Genomic DNA, 21,403 nt, shown 5'->3' with positions numbered 1-21,403 from the left:
TCATAAATATATAGCACAAATGATTTACTTTAGTGGCTCCACTCGGAGCCATATAACCATAAGATAGAAACGCCAAATAAAAGGGTCTATTTAAGAAAAAATATATGATTTTTTGTCATCCTTTTCTTAAAATTGTATACTGTCCTATTCTTTCTACTACTTATGTGAAACACTCAACAAACATTTTTTATATTCACGCGATAAAAAAGTTTATGCTTTTCTCGGCATATAAATTTTACTAAAGAAAAAAATAAAAGCATTCCAAAATGATCGAAAAAAGAAAATTGTTAAATTGTAATTTTTTTTTTTTTAAATGTAAGATAAACAAGGTAATCATACGATTTTTTGCGCGTTGGTGTCATTCACCTTCTTACATAGCTATAGCTGTCACCCAAAAGTGTCTTCTTTAGTGTAATCCATTTGGCACAACATCTTTTTCGCGTAGCATAAGAACTAAAGCAGTATGCATCCACGCGCAAAAAAATATGACACTATATTATAGAACATAAAAATAATCCACATATACTTTTTATAACACATACCAAATTATAAGAAAAAAAAAAAAATAATATATTTGTAAAATGACATTTAACAGCAATGTGTCAATAGAATATGTCGCCTTAGCGATAATCATTTATGCTAAGCTCTTTTTACAAGAATGTTCCTACAAAATAATCATATGCTGGTTTAAAATGCATAATTCTTCAATTTTTTCGAAATAATGAAATCATGCAAAATGCTCAATTCGGTACTATATAAATCATTCCTTTATTGAGCTATATCTTTATTATAGTACATTATTTAGATTACTTTTTAGCAAAAACAAAACATGGTCAAACTACACGACCTTCATTTTACAACTCTGATAACTGTTATGATGCGTGTGTTAAAAGAATAACTTAACACGCGCCTTTTTAAGACTCTATAATTTTCATAAATGTAGAAAAGTCCAAAATATACGTCTAATTAATAATCATATTATGTTACAAAAAAATATAGTGTTACATAAAAAAGGAATTAATTCAGCTATGGGAAAAAAAAAAGACATTTTCTTTTTCTACACAGCGATTCAAATGTAGAAATGGCTTAAAATATTAACAAACGAATTAGTAGAGATATATTACGTTTTTTCGTACCTATTCATATTAGGCGGAATTAAAAATTGAATCCCTATTATACAATTTGTTACATTTTCTCTAAGTGGATTCCTATGTAACATTATTTCACGCGGTTCAAGAAGAACTGTAGGCTATTCGAATTCTCCCGTTCTGAGCATTTGAACGGGTACGTACTTCATTATTTGGTAATGGTTTCCCTTTTCCTCTTCCAGGAATATTGCGATTGTTACCTTTCTCCTTTAACTTTTTCTTATGAAACTGGGTTCCAAAGGGCGTGAACTAAAGTATAAGTTGGCCAGGTAAACATATATAAAATATCTCTTTTTTAATTGCGTATATAAAGAAAACACGCTCTACATTGCATCGTCAATCTTTTACGATTTAAACGATACTTATGTTTACTTTATAAAACAAGAAAAAAACGGATGATAATCCTAAAAAGGCAAGGGGAACCATAGCGAATTTGTAGAAAGGATCGCAAATTAAACTATTGCATGGAATTATTTGACTTTTTAACACAACCTCACGATCAATCATCAAAGTATCATACGCATTTTCTTCACTTTCACTGATTATTTCATTTTCGCATTTCAATGTAGACAATAGCTTAAAGGGGTTATATTTCCTATCGCATTCAAAATGTTTTGGACATAAATTCCAACTATTACCTCTATAAAAATAGGTACAACATTTCCATATGTATTTTTCGTATAATTTGTAAATATAACTGAGATATTCACAGAACGTCTTCTTTTCACTCACGTTAGAATTATATTTATCCTTGATGCTTTCATGATTCGTAAAATAATCATGCAAATATTTTTCTTCCTCCCACTGATTGGGAGTGCCATCGAAATAGAAGGAACAAGGCTTTCCTTTTAAGTCGGAAGTGTTAATATCATGCATTATTTCATTAAGTTTGTTTATTACGTTATTTTTTTTAGTATCATTCAAGGTGGGAAAGATTTTCCGTATATTTTCATATGTCCAGTGTGTAAAATAAGAACAACGATTTTTTGGATTTTTTCCATCACTCGGAGTAATATATATTTTTTTTTTCATATTTCTTGTGAATTTTTCACAAAAATCTGTAATATCATCTTTATCTTTTCCATTTTCAGGTTTAAAAGTCTTTTTACAGCCTTCTTTGTAATCATTTAGGTCATCCGTTTTGTCAAATTCTTCATATATAGTATTAGAAGGTAAATATTTTAAAATGATGTTCTGAATAAATAAAAGTAAAATATGTTATCTATGTAGATAAAAATTGCTTAAAGAGTTAAAATTGTATATTTTTCAGATAAAGTATCATCCAAATGAATATTCCTTTTATTATTTTGCCTTATTCTCTTACCTTTATATCTTCTTTATTCTTCAGAGGTTCTATTATTTTTTCGGCAGTATTCTTAAATTGTTTTCCTGATGAATGTTCCGTTACATTGGCTGCATTGAATAATGATTTTATTCCTTTCCCTGGACACTTCTGTTCTAATGATGACAAAACATCATCGTTAAATTTTTCTTTGAAATGTTTTATTTCAAGGCAATAATGCTTAGTCAGTTTCAAATGCTGATGCAATTGCATAATTCTGTATAACTGAAAAAATTTCTTAATGTATTCACAATTTTTATCCCTATTAGCACTATCTGCCTCACTCAACAAATTCTTTAAATGGTCGTAATATTCAGCAAAATCATATAACACTTTCTTATTTTCTAATACTTTCATGTTAAATATTTTTACATTTTTTTTAGTGCATATTTTGTTTGTATCACAAGAGCAATTAATTTTTTCAAAAAAATTGTCTAACTTATTATAAATGTTATTAAGGTGAAAGTTACTGGGGTTAATTTTAACAATTAAGCCATAGAGCCAGTAAGTCAAATAACAACAACACTTATCATTATTTTTAACTGATAAAGAACATATACTATTCCAATCACTAACTATATTTTCAAGGGTTTTACCAAGATAACAAATCTTTAGATCTTTTTTATCAGTACAGTTTGCAGAAGTTGTGTCTTTATTATCCCAATATTTTTTTAAATTATTATAAAATTTATGTAGGTCCGAACTTTCCAAAATATCTTTCTATGAATAACAAAAAAATGCATTAAAAAAAAATAAACAATATTTCATCAACATAAAAAATGTGTTATCTTTATTACTGAGAAGATATGTAAAATTTTTAACGATAAACGTTTTTATAAAAATATAAAAACGTACTTTTTCTACAAATTCATCGAGAATAAATTTGTCTACACTTTCCGCCATCTTAACTAAGTATTAAATATAACGCTTGTAAGTGTAGATATAAATGTAAATAAAACTGACGTAATATAATGCATCAATAATTTGAATGTTTCTTTTTCCTTGATATAAGAATAAATATTTTTCTTAATGTGTTGTATAATTTGCTCATCTTTGTGGTTAAACTGTTGCGGTCGTATTGGGATTATATTCCATAAACATAACTGAAAAAATAAACTAAATGGAAATGATGAGCGAAAAGGGAAAAATATAAGCAGATAATATACTACGAATTTTACAAAATTGTAATTTATACCATTTAAAATTTTATTAGCAAACTGCTCCATAGAACAAACAAATGTTATAATAAGTGTCTAATGTAACTTTGAGTGACACGTTTTTCCCTTTTAATCCTAATTTGCATGTAGAATATTACTCAAGTTTAATATGCTCACCTTGAGAAATGAATTCCTTTTCTTTTTTCTCTTTTAACTACAATAATGTCCACTCATTGATACTGCTTAATTTTTAGTAGAGCAAATGTTCGCATATAAATTGATTGTTCTTCAAAAGATGATGTATTTGAAAATTTACATAAATTAAAAAAACATATATTAATGTGTATAAGTGCGAAAAAAATAAAATTTAAACTTCACATGGATAAGTCTGTTCGTATTAGATTTAAAAATTCATAAATCGTCTTTTCATAATTAGGAAACAATTTTTACCATCTCTCTCATTTTTTTTAAATACGCAAAAATAGCGTTCTTTTTTTTTTAATCAAAATTGGCTACATAATACAATGTATTTTTTTAAAATTACATATAACCAACTGTGAAAGGACCAAATGAATGTACACGTCTTTATGGTGTGAAAATATAAAAAGAAACGCAGCAAAGTTATTTTAAAAAGCATAAAATAAACATATAAGTGTATGTATTGATAACATATCCGTGCACATGTAGCAAATAGAATTATGTGAGTTCTTCATAAAAAAAAATTAGGTAGTCCTCTTTAATCGTACATGTGTTCTATATGCACATCATTAATTCTGTATGCATATGTTTCTTCCAAAAATATTTATTAAAATCAGATTATTCATGACAACTGGAAACTGGCACATGAAATGCGCACACTCGTGACGTGTACCTTTCAAAAGGGCATTTACGAAAAGGTGTAGGAATTACTTGTAGGCATTTTTCTACCTGGGTAAAATTTTAAGAACGCGAAAAATATAAATAAAGCATAAAGAAGTTTTTACAAATTAAACAACATTACGGCATTATCTTTAATCACCATTTTAGCATCTACAAAAAATAAAATAAATGTCATAAGTATATTCTGGAAATATAATATGTAGCACTGACACTATCCTACTACACTTGCAGTTACATTTTTAATACACTAGACGTTTGCATCACCGCATTTTTTGTTTATTGAAATAATTTTATTTGTGCCTTTTTAAAATATTTCTGCTAAAATGTAATCGCTAAATGACAATTGGTGTAATCTACATTAAAAGTATTGAATTGAATCGTATCGAATTGAACTGCCTTTTGCATACACGTTAAAATGAAATATAAAAAGAGAGATAATCAAATAATTGCAGGGTGCGTAAAACCTTTTGACGATGCAATTATAACTAAAAAAGAATTTTATTAATAAATATTTTTCACGCTAAAAGTGACATGCCCATAATCGTATTGTCTAGGAGATATATTTTATATATTATGAAGATACCTTCACGTTAATCACGAAGTCTTATTTTTAACAGTTATACCTTGTCTATTATTTTAATTCGTGCAAATGCTCTATATTAACGTTAGTAAGAAGCGAACACATGATTGCAAGCGTTTGACAGAAATAACCAATGCTATGTAGATTCTTTGTTAATTCAATTTTTTACAACAAATAATTATTCATGTCATGGAAACACTGTTTCATCTTTGTAGGCCAATTATTTTTGCGTAAAATTAATCCGAAAAGACATTGAGGATAATTTAGAAACTACCTCAATGCAAATCACAATTTACACATTTTTAAATTACAAATAATGCGCTATGTACTGTAACATTTCTACCGAATTGTTGAATGATCACATCATTCTAAAATTTTGAAGAATGATATTTTATCATATAATGTTATATTTTTCCAAATGTGCCCTAGCAATAATTATTATTTTATCCTTTTCTACGATTAAAAATGTTGATTTAGTTTACCCTTAAGTGTACTAATTTAACTTGGAATTGTCTTATGAAAACATTTTACTAATAAACATTTGCTTATTTTTATGTTCTAGAGACAATCTATAGTATATAAATATGTTATATTCTGATGTTTTATATATATAATTATTTATATAAGACGCGATAATTATTTTTTTATTCACATATCTGAATATAACATGGAGGATGGCAATGATGAAGAAGATATTACGTATATGGAAGTCATGGATGGAGAGCCTAAAATAACAACAAAGGTAGGCAAAAATTTTTTCATTGTAGAAATTATGTACATATTATCATTTTTATATTACATTAATTTTGAAACATTTAAAATATTTACTAAAAATAAACGTTAATAAAATCATATTTTTTGTATACTCTGTTATTATTAGTACAAGTCATTGAATAAATCTTTTAATTCCTTATATGACGAATATAATGCTGATGATGAAGTTGGTAGTGGGGACAGCTGCAACTCCATTAACACTTATGATGAAGCCAACGCTTATGGCAGTAATTTTATTTGTAAAAGACTTTTACGGAATTTAACGAATTTTTTAACGATAGGGAATAATCATGAACAAAATGAAGATAAACGTTGTATATATTTGAACATCTGGCTCAATGATCAACGAGTAAATAACGGGATTTATTGCAGTGTTATTGACAACATCTTATCTGGATCAAAAAATACTTATGAAATTTAATGTAAATTAAATAGATATAAAAATGGTGAATCATGTATTAATAATAGCGATTTAGAAATCATAAATAATTTACTTGTTTTCTTTGAAAATATTGATTCTATTAAAAGTGGACTTCATGAAAAACCTGATAATGAAAAATATAATGGTTCTAAAAGGGACCTTAAAATTTTTGCTAGAATATATAATAATAATATAAGTAAATGTGTACATGAATCAGAAAATAAAACATTATGCGAGGAATTAAAAAAATTCTATAATTCATACGAAAAAGAAGTGTTATCTATGTATGAAAATTTAAAAAATGAATTACCATCTTTGTGCCCCCCACCAAACAACGGTCAAGACATGGAACATTCGAATTATGAATGTAAAGTGGAATCGAAAAGAAACAGAAATGAATCTAGTCACGCATTAATATCATCACCAGTTATAATTCCAGGATCGCTCGGAGCACTGGGGGGATTTTCTTTTATTTCATTCTTATTATATAAGGTTATTAACCATTGCACTTAAAAATGTAGGGCCTTTTAAAATTTGCAATAAAAAATATACATAAAAAGTGATCGTTATTATGTCTTTATATGCATAATTTATTTTTCTTAATATTAGTACACCCCTGTGATTTCACGGTTACGTCTTGGAGATAGCAGAAATAAAGAAATGCTTAGAAATGGGGATGAAGAAAAAATTAATTTCAGGTTCACTTACGATGCAGATAGTATGTACTCTCATAACAGAAGTTATCATCTACAATACCACCCTTCAAAAAAGAAGTGATATTACATGCAGGATGCGCTACAGTGTATCAGTGGTGCCGTATTTTATATTTATCATCATAGTGTAACCAGATTAGTTTTATTTCTGTCTGATAATTTGGTCTCCTGTAAGAAGACGCATATAAAGCCTCAAATAATGACAGTGCTTATTATAATCACATACATACATTTTTGCACATATGCAACATAACCGTTTCGGTTATAAATGTGAAAAGGGAATACAAAGGATGAAAGGAAGAACAGTGCGCAAATAAATGAGCATACGGATAAATCCACGAGAATGTTATAAATTAAAAAGCAACGAGCCATTTTAAAGCGAGTGACAATAGTACATGCCCCATATCATTCCTTTTTAATGATGCGAAAAATATCAGTAAAAGGTTCACCTTAGTACTCGTAAAAATGCAGTGAAACTTATTTTGAAAAGTTAAATATATCGAAAATGAATTATTCACAAATGGGCTATCGATCACTTGTAACAGTTTAGTGGATACCTTAACCATTCGTTTAAAAAAATAGGTAACTAATTTATAAACAGTGGCAACTAACTTAAAAACAGTGAAAACTAACTTAAAAACAATGGTAACCAATTTAACAACAATTTTTATATCACTAATACTGTCATGATACATTTTTGGTATCACGTTGTAGAGCGCGTTGTTAACGCTTATAGGGCTAACAAAGTTGAGGTCATAAAAGTTGTGCACAGCTTGCCGGTATCCATTTGCATGGCAGCAGAATGTTAAGTATACATTAATTAAGTAACAAAATTGTGTACTTTGCCTTTTAACTACATTAAATATAGTTTGTTATATCTTATTAATTTGTTCAGATTGTTCCTTTTTTTTTTTTTTTTTTATCACATTACATTCGGTAATTCGCTATTTGAGAATGCCATCCTTTTTGTAAAATAACAGTAATAAAATATTCTTATATAATTACAAATGTTGTATAGAATTATTTAGTTATTATCATTTGTAGGGCATTACAGCGTTTGATAACTGTAGCTACAAATGTAACCTTTTTTATTAAGTAATATTTTATTGGTGTTTCTTTTCCCAATTGGTGGATCACTCGTAATATATACAAAAAGTCATGTAAAACAAAGTGAATAAAGCTACAAAACTGTTAATAATTCATGAGAGAAGAAACAATGATCAATTATATGAACGTATTCCTTTTACATTATGAAATCATATAACATTCATAGAAAGGTAACCTAAAAACGATTTTCAATACAGATAAAGTATCCATTTCATACGTTCTTTAAACATAGCACGTTAAACATAATACATATTGTTCAACATTTTATAGTTTCCTTATTTTCTTAAGCACTTCAAAAGAAAGTGAAGCAATATCTTTATGAATTTCACGATTGTAGCGGTGACCCATTTTATTAATAAGCATTTCATCAAATGTATTCAACAACAAGAGATATTTAAGTTATAAAAATAGTGCTATTCATACATTTCGTATACCTTATAATCAAAAACATACACTTTGAAAATATAAGGAAAAAAAAATTCGTAAAAAAATGAAATATATATTTTTTTTTTCATCTTCGTGTTTAATTAAATAATACAGAATTGATTTTTTCGGTAGACACTATAGAGTAGCCTATGCCATAAAAGAAATGTCAAAAAAGAGATATCAAAGAATAAATATATAATATGAACACTTCGTAAAGAATTATCCCCGAAATGATTTAAAATGATCTTATTATCATTATATTAAGGCACATTCCGTCACGTTATAATAACATTGCTTGTAATCACCTTTTCATTATATGTTAAATGCAAAGAGCTTTAAATGTATTCCCTCTTTTTTTCTACCTTCTTAAGGAATTTACCTTAACACTTTTTAATTTTATATTTTAACTTATAATGTACCCTTATTTTTTTTTTTTTTTGATTTTTTTCTATAAGTTTTAATATAAAAACAACTCTACATGGTAAAAATGCAATATAAAATGTGAAGAACTCTGAAATGGTTCTTTTTAAAATGTTCAGAAGATGAATGGATCATTCTGCAAATTATAGTAGCGTACATAGTATTTATTTTATGAGGCACTTTTAGAATAAATAAAAAATACCTAATTTAGGTAATTTTTATCTAATTAGAAACTATTCATTTTTTTGTGTTGTGTTTTTCCTCAAACTGTGCTCTATTTCGCTTAAGCAAAAAATTGAATACTGTACTTGATTTATGAGAGCAAAAATCATGTGTAACATGGTAGAGCTTAAAAAAATCTTACAGGATAATCACAAAAGTCTAGCTCTAAATGTGCCTCCTGACAGTTATTCATAATATCGTACACGTTATTGATTCCACTTTCCATGTAAATATATAAAAATGAAAATATGTGAAAAGTAAATGTAATCCTACATATTATAATATATATACATAATATGATAGGCTGAAAAAATAGCTCTCATATTAGATAATATATCAATATTATTATACAATAAAATTGCAAAGTCAAATTATACTAATTCTTAACTTGTCATATGATGTTGTAATTTCCATACACTTCTGTACATCTCATGCACTATTTTTACCTCATTATAAATTAAAACTGTTACATTTATGATTATAGCAATATTATCAAAATTGTGAGACGCTGTTAATGAATAATTCACACTAATAATAGTGTATGCTTTTTTCATTATTACTAAAATGTAATAAATAATATTTTTGTATATTATGCTGTGCTACTTTGAATAAGTAGTTTTCTACATTTTCAAAAGTACTTACTTGTAATTTATTTAATATGGAAGATAAAATTGTTGATGACGCCCTTAAATTGTTAAAGCAAGATGTAAATTTTTACTTCTCGAAAATATAATTCTGTATAAATTTTGTTTGAATACGTTAATTCTTTACAAACAGAAAAATAAAAATAATTCTTCAATAGGAATAAATTATCATATGTGTATTTTATTCATTTCCTTTATAGAGTACATTTCGGACCAAAGACAAGTTACACGTAGTGTACGAGAAATTTGAAAAGAACGATCCACATGATTCACCAGAAATATGTAAAGATGAAAATAACCAAAATACTAAATTTGATCTTGACAAAGATATTGTTACACTTTGTAAGAGGGTAGAACGTATTTTAAATAATTGGAATTCAATTTTTTCAATGGATAATCATCTTAGTGATAATACTTGTTGTGATAATTTGATATATTGGATATATGGCGAATTAATAAAAAAAGATTATACTCCATATAGTGTACATTGGCTTTACAATAAAATACAGGAGCTTTTAGAAAGGAATCAACATTGTACTCATGAGAACCCTAAATGCAATAGAAACTTTAAGAGGGTCTTTGGTATTGAAAATTTAAAGAATAAGAAATACATTCACGATTTTTTAGAATATATTGATTCTATAAAAAGTATATTTGAATCTGAAACACGTGTTCAGGAGAATTATTGTGATTATATATATTATATTTTGCAGTTATATAAAAATATAAAAGAATCATGTTATTCAAGAATACCTGAAGATTGTCCAGATGAAATAAAGCTTTTTCAAAAAAAAATAAAAGGTTATAATTTAAGCGATGTTAAAAAAAAATGTCCTCGTGTTTTGCAGAAATTTAAACTCAGCAATTTGAATGCAATATTAGATCAATTAAATAAAGAACAACCAATGCATGTAGAAAGAATAGAAGATCCATTTAAATACAGAAAACTAATAAATGTAAGCAGTGCTATTCAAAGAGCACATTAAAATATTCATTATTATTTTTTGTTTAAATTATTTATTTGATATGTATAATGCATTACTACCTAAACACAATAAAAAAAATACTTTCCCGAAATTAAGGTTTTATTTATTTATATATATTTTTTTTTAGTATGATATCTTTCATTATTTAAAAATATATCAAGATGAAGAATCATCTACTCGGGATAAACGAAACAATGTGTCAAAAGAAATTAATAAATGTACCCAAATAAATAGTTATTTACAAGGTGAGCCCAATAAACTAAAAGAAATTTGTGAAGATTTTATATTATATTTTTTTAATTTTCCGAAAACTAAGATTAATAGCATACATTATTTTGATTATATGAATTATTGGCTAAACAAAAAATTAGAAGGAACTAAAATAAGGGCTACAGAATTTATTGGTAGTATGGACAAGATTTTGAGTTACAATTTTTCTTCATATTTACTATATAAGCATTTTAAGAATAGTGTATATGACATGGATGGAAATATTCTCAACGAAATGAATATATTGTATAATTTGTATGATTATTACATTAGAATTCCTAATAACCCCAAAACTGAATGCGCAAAGCCTGATAATAAATGTTTAAGCAAAAATGTAACAGAAATTAATAAATGTGACCACATTAAGAATAGAAGATTTTACAAAGTACTTACAAATGTTTTGTCATTTTATAATAAAAAATATCAAGATATCTGTAAAAATGATACAATAAAAGAATCATTACCAATATGTCAAGTATTAGAAAAATATATAAACGATACAGTTCAAAAAAATTGTACCTCTTCGTGTCAAACCTTTGAAAATACGAATTTTAAAACTTCTTCTAAAAGAGAACATGAATATGTATATAATTATTCTATATTTTTAAATTTATTTACTAACTCTTTATGTTAATATTCAATATTTGATAAAGTAAATAAAAAAACCCTTGAAATGTTAACTTAAGTATTTACACAATCCACTTTTTCTGTTTAATTTATAGGAAACTGTTTTAAATGATTTAACTGCACATAAAATGTATAAAAAATTGGAAGATCAAAAAGTTGATGAATCTACATGTTCTAGTTATTGTGAAGACTTAATTTATATGGATGATAAACACGAAGATTTTAACTTACTTTGCGTCAAAATGGCAACTAATTTAAAGGAGTTGTCAACTATTCTGAGTGATGTACCTTTGCATGCTGATCGTTGCACATATTTCATATTTTGGGTATATGAGAAAATAAAGAATATATTAAATGAAAATTCGAGTAGCCATAGTAATTATTATGCTATTAATTTACTTAATGAAGTATTATATACTATTAATAAAAAATTGCCATTAGATCAAAAATGTTCGTATTATTTTGATGGCACCTTAACTGACTGGAAAAAGGAGAAATACCTCCACGATTATTTTAAAAATATTGAGGAAATAAATAAAAATGTGGTTAACCTCCCTGATAAGTGTGGTACATATTTGGAATACCTTAAGCACATTTGTGATCTGTATATGAAAGATTTAAAATCTTGTTGCGCATATTATACTAATTCTAATCCGCGTTATTTAGAGATGTGTCCAAAATATTTTAAATGTGGAAAGGAATATTTTCCGTATAGTCTCATATCAAAGTTAAGTTGTAAAAATGAGAAGACTTATACAAACGTGGATGAAGCATTTAAAGATTTAATCGTCGATCACGATGTTGTGATGCTTACTAGGATGAGTAATCCTACTGCATCAAATTATTCATTAAATGGTTCATTGCAAAATTTAGTATCACATTTAATGGGCGACCGATTTAACAGTGCGATGTTTTATAGCTATTCATTTCTTGGAATATCTTTCCTTTTCTTTTTATTATATAAAGTAATCAAAAACGATGTTTTATGTGAATAATTACAATATATTTTGCATAACATTGATAATTATATGTAAAATGTTTCTGTACTTATTAATTAAAAATTCTTTTTGCTTCTTAGGTTACCAACCGTAAATCCAAATCTAGTAAAATATCCCACCAAATGGATATAGCCATGAGCGATATGCAAATGCAATATGAAGAAAATCCTCCCCTAGAAAGGAAAAAACCTCCCGTAGAAAGAAAAAAACCTCCCCTAGAAAGAAAAAAACCTCCCCTAGAAAGAAAACCCCCCCCCCAAAAAAAAAGTCCACGAAATGAGCGAATTCGCATTGCTTATGCCTCTAATAATTGATGCATGTACACTGGAAACGCAGAATGTAAAATTTTTTGAAGCTCCGAGATGAGGAATTTTGCACCTTCTTCAGTTATTTACTATAATGATATTCCAAATGAAAAATATTGTTATAAACAAGCATATTTGTTTTTCTAACTTTATACTTATATTTTTATACTTTGAATTTTTCTGTAATTTTATAATGTATTCTTTCTAATATATTATTACCCCCCCATTTTGCTTATAATGTTTATGTCCCTATTTAATACACTTTTGGGGGGAGTCACAATTAAGTGGTGCATAATTATTATACATATTGATTATAAAAAATTGTTCCATTGTGATTCACATAACATTATGAGTTATATGTCATCATTTCCCAAACAAATATGCAATACGTGTATTTTTTTTTTTTTGTCCTACTTTGCTTACAATATGTAATGCTTTGGATCAATTTAATCAAGCCCCATTAGCGTATATGCAGTAGCGAATAATTAGCATAACGGTGCAAAATGAACATTGAAATGTAAGTACTTGCAATGTTTTGTCTTACAAATATTGTGTTGCACTTTCGAAAATGCTTAATTATTACCATTCACATATATGTTTAATTCGATTTAGCCATTCATTTTATTCAAAATTTATCTCTTTTTTATGATTATTAAATTTATGTAATGTCAAACTAACTGATTTTATTAAGGTTGGCTTAAAAGGCGCTCCTTATTTTAAAAGCGAATATCCAAAGGGGTATATCCTTTCAAAAAATTTCAGCTTCAAACGAACGAATCTCTTTTCACAATAAAAAATAACTATCCACTTTGTGAGTTAATTATTAGTTGCACACTTAACTGACATGTTTTGCACATTTCGTGGGAAACTGGAGCCAATTAGCTATTTTGAAAAAATAGTGCGTGTTACTTAGGCTTTCATTCCGCTAGTACATTTTTAAGTTGCAAAGGATACACATAAATGGACCATGTGACGAATATTGAAAAATCTAGCCAAAAAAAAAAAAAGAACCAGCAAATATAGTGACTCACATTTGGAAAATATTCTCTTGTAAAACTTATCAAATTCAAAAAATCATTGTTACATTTTTAGAGGTGCCTTATTACAAGGTGCAATGCGCGTTCGGGTATACCAAGGTGTCGCGTGTGCATTATCGGAAGTGCACAAAAGATATATAATCTCGCTACGAAAGTTATAATGATAATCTTACAGTGCACATATATATATACCACTTCTACGGATAAAACAAAATGACTAAAAGGTGAAGTTATAAAATGATGCGCCCCTACTATTACTATTCTTTAAATGTGCTCATAACTGTTGCGGTTTACAAAAAGGCAATCGAAAAGGAGCTAATGTTTCTCAATATACATAAAACTTCAATTATAAAAGGATACACCTTTACTGAGGAATTAACGAATATAAACCTTTTAAACAAAACGTGACTGTAAATAAATTACTTATGGGCGATAAACCTCCCCTGAAGGTGATCCACTATAGCCGCCATTTTTTTATTTTCCCTCTAAACGGTGTAATAAATGGAACCATGCATAAGGAACAAAAAATGGAGCAGACGTCAACTGTTAATGCAAAATGGAGCATATTTAAAATATTTAATTTTATACTAATGCTACATCCTCCGTGGAATTGATCCGTTTATATATTCTTTACCTTTTCTTTTTGGCTTTCCCTTCCCCTCACTGAGTTTAAAAAGTGTTCACCTTTCTTGCACGGTTAAATTTGCTACCCTTACAAACAGAGTATCTCAGATTAAAACTGACCTGTTTTCTCTTTCAATAAATAGTCAAAAAGTTTTTCATTCCTATAAGGAGCCATTCAAGCGAAATGTACAACCTTTTAACGATTTAGCATTAAAGTAAGTCCAACAGAGTTAACATTATTAACACTCATTACTTCGGTATTGTATGATTAAACGTATGCCACATTAGTGCCTCTAAGCATATTTACACTTTTCACTTCGTACACATTTGTGTGATTAGCATAAAAAAATATGTGCACCTTGGCATTGTTCCAATTTCAAAATTGTTGGCGCCCACATGGTGCTGCCAAATACATTCATGAAGCAAAGAATAGCTCTCCCTTGGCGTTACGTAAAAAGTATAATAGCATAATATTTAACATGTGAACCACTCATTTGTGTATTTCTTTCCAGCGAATCTACGCAATTCTTATGTGAATCTAAACCTAATTGCATCGCTGAAGTGTCTACCCCCATGTTTGCTTCCTCCTTTTTGTGATAAAATGAAGCAATGTAAATAGCAACCTCCACATTCTCCATAAATAATTGGTGAAGGTTGCTTTGCAATTGGCTAGTTTAATACTCACAAACTAAGTAAAGGTAGTAACGGCGAAAATGCATAAATATATTCACATGTTCCCTTTTTAATGTCATGTTTGTATATTTGCTATTACACTACGTTTTTACAAAATAAGTTGTAATTTCATCTCAGTGTAAGTAAAAAGGGACAAAAAAAAAAAAATAAAAATGCTCCATGTTATGTGTAAAAATAAGGTAGACATAAATGGCATCACAAAAAATAATGTTCACCTTCCTACACTATCAATTGGAAATATTTACAATTACAATCCATTTTACATTACCCCTAGATTATTCTAACGCTTAATGATGTCCAAATGTGTGGTGGATAAACTCCATCTACACTCATTGTGTAAAAAGTGCCCCCTTCATGGATATACATTCTTTACTACATTTTATCTTACACGGTAAATAAAAACAATAAGTGAAATAAAAAAACATGTACCGCTCAACTAATTGTGTTCCAAAGAAAAGGGATTCGAAATGCTCGTTAAACATTCGAAAAAGATACGGGTCGAAGTGAATTATCTACAAATTAATAATAATAATCAACCTGGTTTATGCGGAAAGACAACTCCATAATAAAATTGACCACTTCGCCTTACCCCTTTAAACTTTGCATCAAAATGTATTTAATTACGTAAAGAATTAGTGAAAAAAACTAAAAAATGACGTTTTCATCAGACACATATACATAATATTATGTGATTACCACATTAACGAACATTCTGTAAAAAAAAATATGTGCGTGTATTATTTCATGTGATTCTTCCCCTTTGACCAATTTGAGTAATGACTGCACTTAGTGTAACCGTCAGATAAATCGAAAGAAACAATATGTGCCACATTGCAAAGCTGTTTTTTTTTTTTTTTTAACTTTCATTTTGTAAAAAATTTTAAAAAAATTAAATGTGATGCAACATTTTTTTTGCAACTTAACATGTGTGGACATTTCACTAATTTTATCACCTCAGCGGTCGTGTTTTCTCATGATATATGAAATATAAGGATGACTTAGTCACCTCTTTTTAATTTTAACTTTTTAAAACAGATGCGTAAAACTTATATAAAAAAATTAATTTATTCAGCATAGAATTTTTAATTATTCTTTTACATGTAATAACGTACAAACTGAAGATGTGTATTTTGCGATTTCATATAATTGAAAACGCAATGCTAAAGGAGCAAATTTTCTGAATCCATAGCAGAGCAATGTAGAAAATTCCTCGATAAATAACGAAACGTAGATGTGCTTTCAAATAACGAAACGTAGATATGCATCCAAATAACGAGAATTCTTCTGAAAAAAAAGGAATCGCACAATGTATATTTTTTATACATTTCGATGAGACCACATGATACATATTATACTCAATTTATTTTAATTTTTTTTTCCTGCACATGAAAGCCTTAATTTTGTGCAGCATTAACAAAGGATAATTGCAGGCACATTTTTATTGCTATAACTTGTAAAAATTGTTTCGCAAAATGCATCAAACCATTTACTATTAATAAAGAAGGTTAACTAAATTAATCAAAAAAAACAACGAATTTATAAATATCCTTTTTTATTAGAAAAAAACATTTTTAAGGAACAACCACACAGACGCATAATATTTTCGACCCACATTTCATTTTGCGCTTTTGTGTATTAAGGCCAGATGCTGCACTGCCTGATAAATCTATATGATTCCTTAAGCTCTTAAGTTTTACAAAATGGGGATTCATCATATGGTATCTATTTGATAATACTATAATATTTTATTTTTTTTTTATAGTTTTTTTTCCAATATGAATTTACCATTTTATACACAAGTTATTAAAAAGTTATGTTCTATTTAATGATCAAAAGGTGGATTTTTTAGGAGAGCCATTTTCTCACAATTTTATGAATATAACAGATGTGTAGGAAATATATTTAAGTTTGAAATTTCATTTTTATTATCTTATTTAAAAAACGATGTTTTCAAAATCTTATAATATAGCAAATTAACATGCAAACTTTCTAAACAGTCTTTTATGAAATAAAATATAGTATTATTAGCCACTTCATTTTGGTGCCTACCTTTCCTCTATATTTTTATAGTGTATTAATTACTTCCTCTATAGATCAAAACTTATTCAGTAAATGATCTTTGTGGAAATACACACATTATCAGTGAAAATTTAAAGGGCGAGTAAGAAATAAAAGGGAAATAATAATATAATATATAATGGCATACGCAAAAATAATTAATTTTGAATCATTACCATTAATCAGTGATATAAAAAATAACGAACAGTATAAAAGCCTCATTACCGAATATGAACGGATATTTGTTGATTATGTTAAAGATATTGTTGAAAAAGACAAAAATACTGAGTCACGTATCAAATGTATTAAACTGAACTATAAGCTAGATGAACTGAAAGATAAATTTATAAAAGTTGTAAACTCTTTATCCAGTGAAAAAGACGCGGAGGAAAAATGGAATAATTTAGTTGAGAATATTATGTTAAAAAGTTTGGGTACGATGACAAATAATAGTTGTTTTAGAAGCACTAAATATCAATATAGTTCAGAAGTAAGGGAATTAAGGGAAACTATAGAAGTGCATTGTGAAGAGAGGGATAAGTTTTATTATGAATTGAAGGATAAAGAAATGAAAGAAAATGATGTGTGTAAAGAATTTATTCCTTGGCTCATGGAGAGAATGGTTACCTATGTAAATGGTTATTTATGGAGAAAATATGTTACACAAAGAAATAAAATTGATGAATTTATAATCGATGAATGTAGTATTGTTAATATGTTTGACAACAAATTTGACTGCGCAGGTTATTATTCAGAATTTCGTCATCATCTTCCCTATAGTTTGAGAAGTAAGTACCCTCCAACTAATAAATTTAGTACCGGTCAAGATTTCGAGAAAATTATTGGTACAGGTCAAAATGGCGAGCCAGTTAAAGTATTAAATTCTCAAGTAGGTGAAAGTGTAGACCCATTAATTTCTAGTCCAGGTTTAGCTAATAAAAGACAGACCTCAATATCACTTGATAAAAACAGAACATATGAAATTAAACTAGTTACAGAAGATAAAAGTAAACCTAAAGCCCAAATTGTTCAAGATCCAAGTCATGTACGTAAAGATTCAAGTGTTCATGCAACTCAACCCCAAACTGCAGATAATACACAAACTGTATCTCCCCAAACTATCCTTGGGCGCAGTGTGAGTTCATCTGACCCAATTCAAACTGTTTTTTTGGCACCGGATCCTGCAGATCAGGATAATTCGACCACATTTCAGTTCCTGGTTAAGGGAATACCACAACCTATTGCAGTACCATCAGCAGCAGCAGCTGCAGCTACAGCAACACCACCACCACCACCGCCACAACAACAACAACAACAACAACATCCAGAACCAGTAGCAAGACCATCAGTAGGCCAAGCACAAGCACAAGCACAAGCACAAGTACAAGTACAACAACAACAACAGCAACAACAACTACCACCACCACCACCACCAGCATCCGTTTCCGCTAGCAGTAGCCATGTTACTTCTGGTGCAGGACATATCAATCCTAAAAAACTACAGGGTGCAGCTCCTGGAACACACGCTAAAGTTGTAAACCAACCAGTAAGCGTAAGTAGAAATACTCAATTGAGCGGACAAAATAATCGTGGCCCAATAACTGGTATAAATATTCAAGGAACACAACAAGTTGTAATGGCAGAAGATGGTATTTCCTTAAGTGAAGTCGCAGCTATTGTCTTAACAGTCGCTGGCTTAGCTACAGCGCTTAACATTCTTGCTAAAGTAAAAATATGTGTATATGTATGCGCATGTGCACACTAAAAATATGATTTCCTGCACCATCGTTAGCTTTTAAAAAGGTGTTCACAAATGAAACTAACCTTTTATGCCATTTGTTCCCATTAACGCAGTACACCTCCTTAGGATCTCTGCTTGGAATTAAAAGAAAGAAGAGATACTCGAAAATAATACACAAAATAGCGGTAAAGCCTGCCCATGACAAAGAAAAAAAAAAGGATATATCATATGATAGTTTGGACGTACCAGTGCGAGACATAGAATATGAATACTTAATACGTAACCGTGACATCCTAAAAGGGTTACAAACGCCAAAGAAAAAAAAAAGTGGCTCAAAAACGATTGTAGAGATACATATGGAAGTGCTAGAGGAATGCAAAAGGGAAGAGTGGGAATTGATCAGGGAAGATTTTCTCGAAATAGTCCTCCAAGAATTTATGAAAAATGAAAGTGACACGTGTGAAAGTACCTCAAGTAACGATTTGATCGGGGCAGATTCACACAATAGCGATGAGATGTACATACAAAAGCATCTGTGGCATAGTTGGGAAGATGAACATAAGCACATCTTCGATAAGTTGAAAGAGAAAACGTGGTTCCATAGTTTAAAGAAGGAATGGAAAAGGGAACAAGAAGGTCTCCAAGAAAATGAGCTATCAGAATGCGACCAACTAAACGGGGAACAATATGTTCCCTTCATAGAAAGGCAAAAATGTGTATGGGCAAAGTGGGTTTCAAAACAACGCATACGCATGGAGCAGTACGCCGAAGTGGGATGGTTTGACAAACTGATAGAGCAGTACCAAAAGGAGACAAACCATTACGTAGAAAAAGCGACCAACAACACATCAGCACCAAAAGTGAATAAAACAAAACATGAGGCGGATAACCACGAATCGTGCGTACTTACAAAAAAGGAACTAATAACAAAAGTGTGGATGCTCATACTCATGATGGTTCTGGATGAATGCAAAGAGGAAGATGATCTGCAAAATAGGGAGTTGTACTTGGATGACCACATAGGAAAATGTTTGAAGAAAGAAAATGAGGAAACGTCCCAAGACATATCAGATTTGGACAGAAACTTTTTCGAAAGACCAAAAAAAAAAGAAACTGATGAGTACAAAGCAGAAATGTTTAAAAATCTCATAGAAGAAGCGATACACAACAAATTACACAAAAACGATCAGCGTGATGATAATGACGTAGAGGAGGAAGACCCCATGGAGAAATACAACACGGATACATACATGTTACACCTGAATGATGATCATACGAATTCGTTAAATGGCGAAGATGAGGAAAGTTTCCTAAATGGGGAGTATATAAACCCTGAGGGGAATTACCATGCTGGAAGTGAAGGGGACACCTCCTTGCCAAGCGAACAAGACCAATTAGGGGAAATCTTTAACGAATTAAAAAGCGAATCAAATGAACTGCAGAGCGATAACGGAATGGGGAAAACACATCAAATGGAAGTGACAGATTCAGACTCATCATCTGATGAAGATGTAGAGGGCAAAAAATATTTCATCTACAGTTCTATGCCCAATTCACCCGAAAAGGGAGGAGATGAAACTTATGCAACATACAACGGGTAAGGAATGGTAAAATGCAAAATGTAAAATGTCTAATTTGTAATGCTCCCTTTAAAAAGGTGACTGAGTGGAGTCCAATTATTCCTCCTCTTAAATAACCGTTATTCGCAAAAAAGGCAGCACTTATGAAGCGAAAGTAGATCACCACGCAGTTTTTTTATTTAATAATGACCATGGCATATGTGGTACTATACTTCCCTTTACCTACTAAATTAATCCCATCGTTCTACAAAGCAGAGGGGAAAAAATGGAGTAACAGTAAAAAGTTTTAACCCCAACCCAATGCAGTTGCAGAGAATGAGGTATAACCCACTCGAGGAGCCTCACTAAAAATAACATTTCGATAAAACATCCCAAAAAAAAAATCATAAGTTGAGGGGAAAAAAAAAACATATAAGAACCACAAAATGGCAAACTCTAATTTGTCCACTACTTATATAACAGTTCAGCCTGGCGCAATATTGTAATTACAAAAACTGTCTACCATTCGTTTAGAGGCGTAAATAAAAATTGTACCATTTGTGCAGGCATGTACTGTTCTAATGAGAGGAAAATCATGTAGCCGCTAACGTAGCCGCCAATGTAGCAGTGGAGGGCATTCTCAATGGGATAAAACAAATAAACTTCCTGGGC

General features: G+C 29.3%; 3 protein-coding genes across 3 annotated transcripts; 2 read left to right on the top strand and 1 right to left on the bottom strand.

Annotated features, from left to right (window-relative positions):
- Positions 1-1,499: 1,499 nt before the first annotated feature.
- Positions 1,500-3,393, bottom strand: PVX_090295 (hypothetical protein; the record flags this gene model as incomplete). The annotated part of the gene is made up of 3 exons (XM_001615101.1): positions 1,500-2,342; positions 2,473-3,210; positions 3,346-3,393. 3 exons carry the CDS (start codon positions 3,391-3,393, stop codon positions 1,500-1,502), a joined length of 1,629 nt encoding a protein of 542 aa, XP_001615151.1.
- An 8,451-nt stretch (positions 3,394-11,844) lies between these two features.
- Positions 11,845-12,711, top strand: PVX_090290 (variable surface protein Vir12, putative; the record flags this gene model as incomplete). Its single annotated transcript, XM_001615100.1, has 1 exon — positions 11,845-12,711. The coding sequence occupies one exon, from the start codon at positions 11,845-11,847 to the stop codon at positions 12,709-12,711; it is 867 nt and encodes a 288-aa protein (XP_001615150.1).
- A 4,859-nt stretch (positions 12,712-17,570) lies between these two features.
- PVX_090285 (Pvstp1, putative) lies at positions 17,571-20,773 on the top strand (the record flags this gene model as incomplete). Its single annotated transcript, XM_001615099.1, has 2 exons — positions 17,571-19,080; positions 19,224-20,773. 2 exons carry the CDS (start codon positions 17,571-17,573, stop codon positions 20,771-20,773), a joined length of 3,060 nt encoding a protein of 1,019 aa, XP_001615149.1.
- Positions 20,774-21,403: the final 630 nt, after the last annotated feature.

Source organism: Plasmodium vivax, chromosome 5, assembly GCF_000002415.2.
Source record: "Plasmodium vivax chromosome 5, whole genome shotgun sequence".
NCBI lineage: Eukaryota > Apicomplexa > Aconoidasida > Haemosporida > Plasmodiidae > Plasmodium > Plasmodium vivax.
The sequence above is the reverse complement of the archived record's forward strand: the minus strand, read 5'-3'. Positions and strand labels throughout refer to the sequence as shown.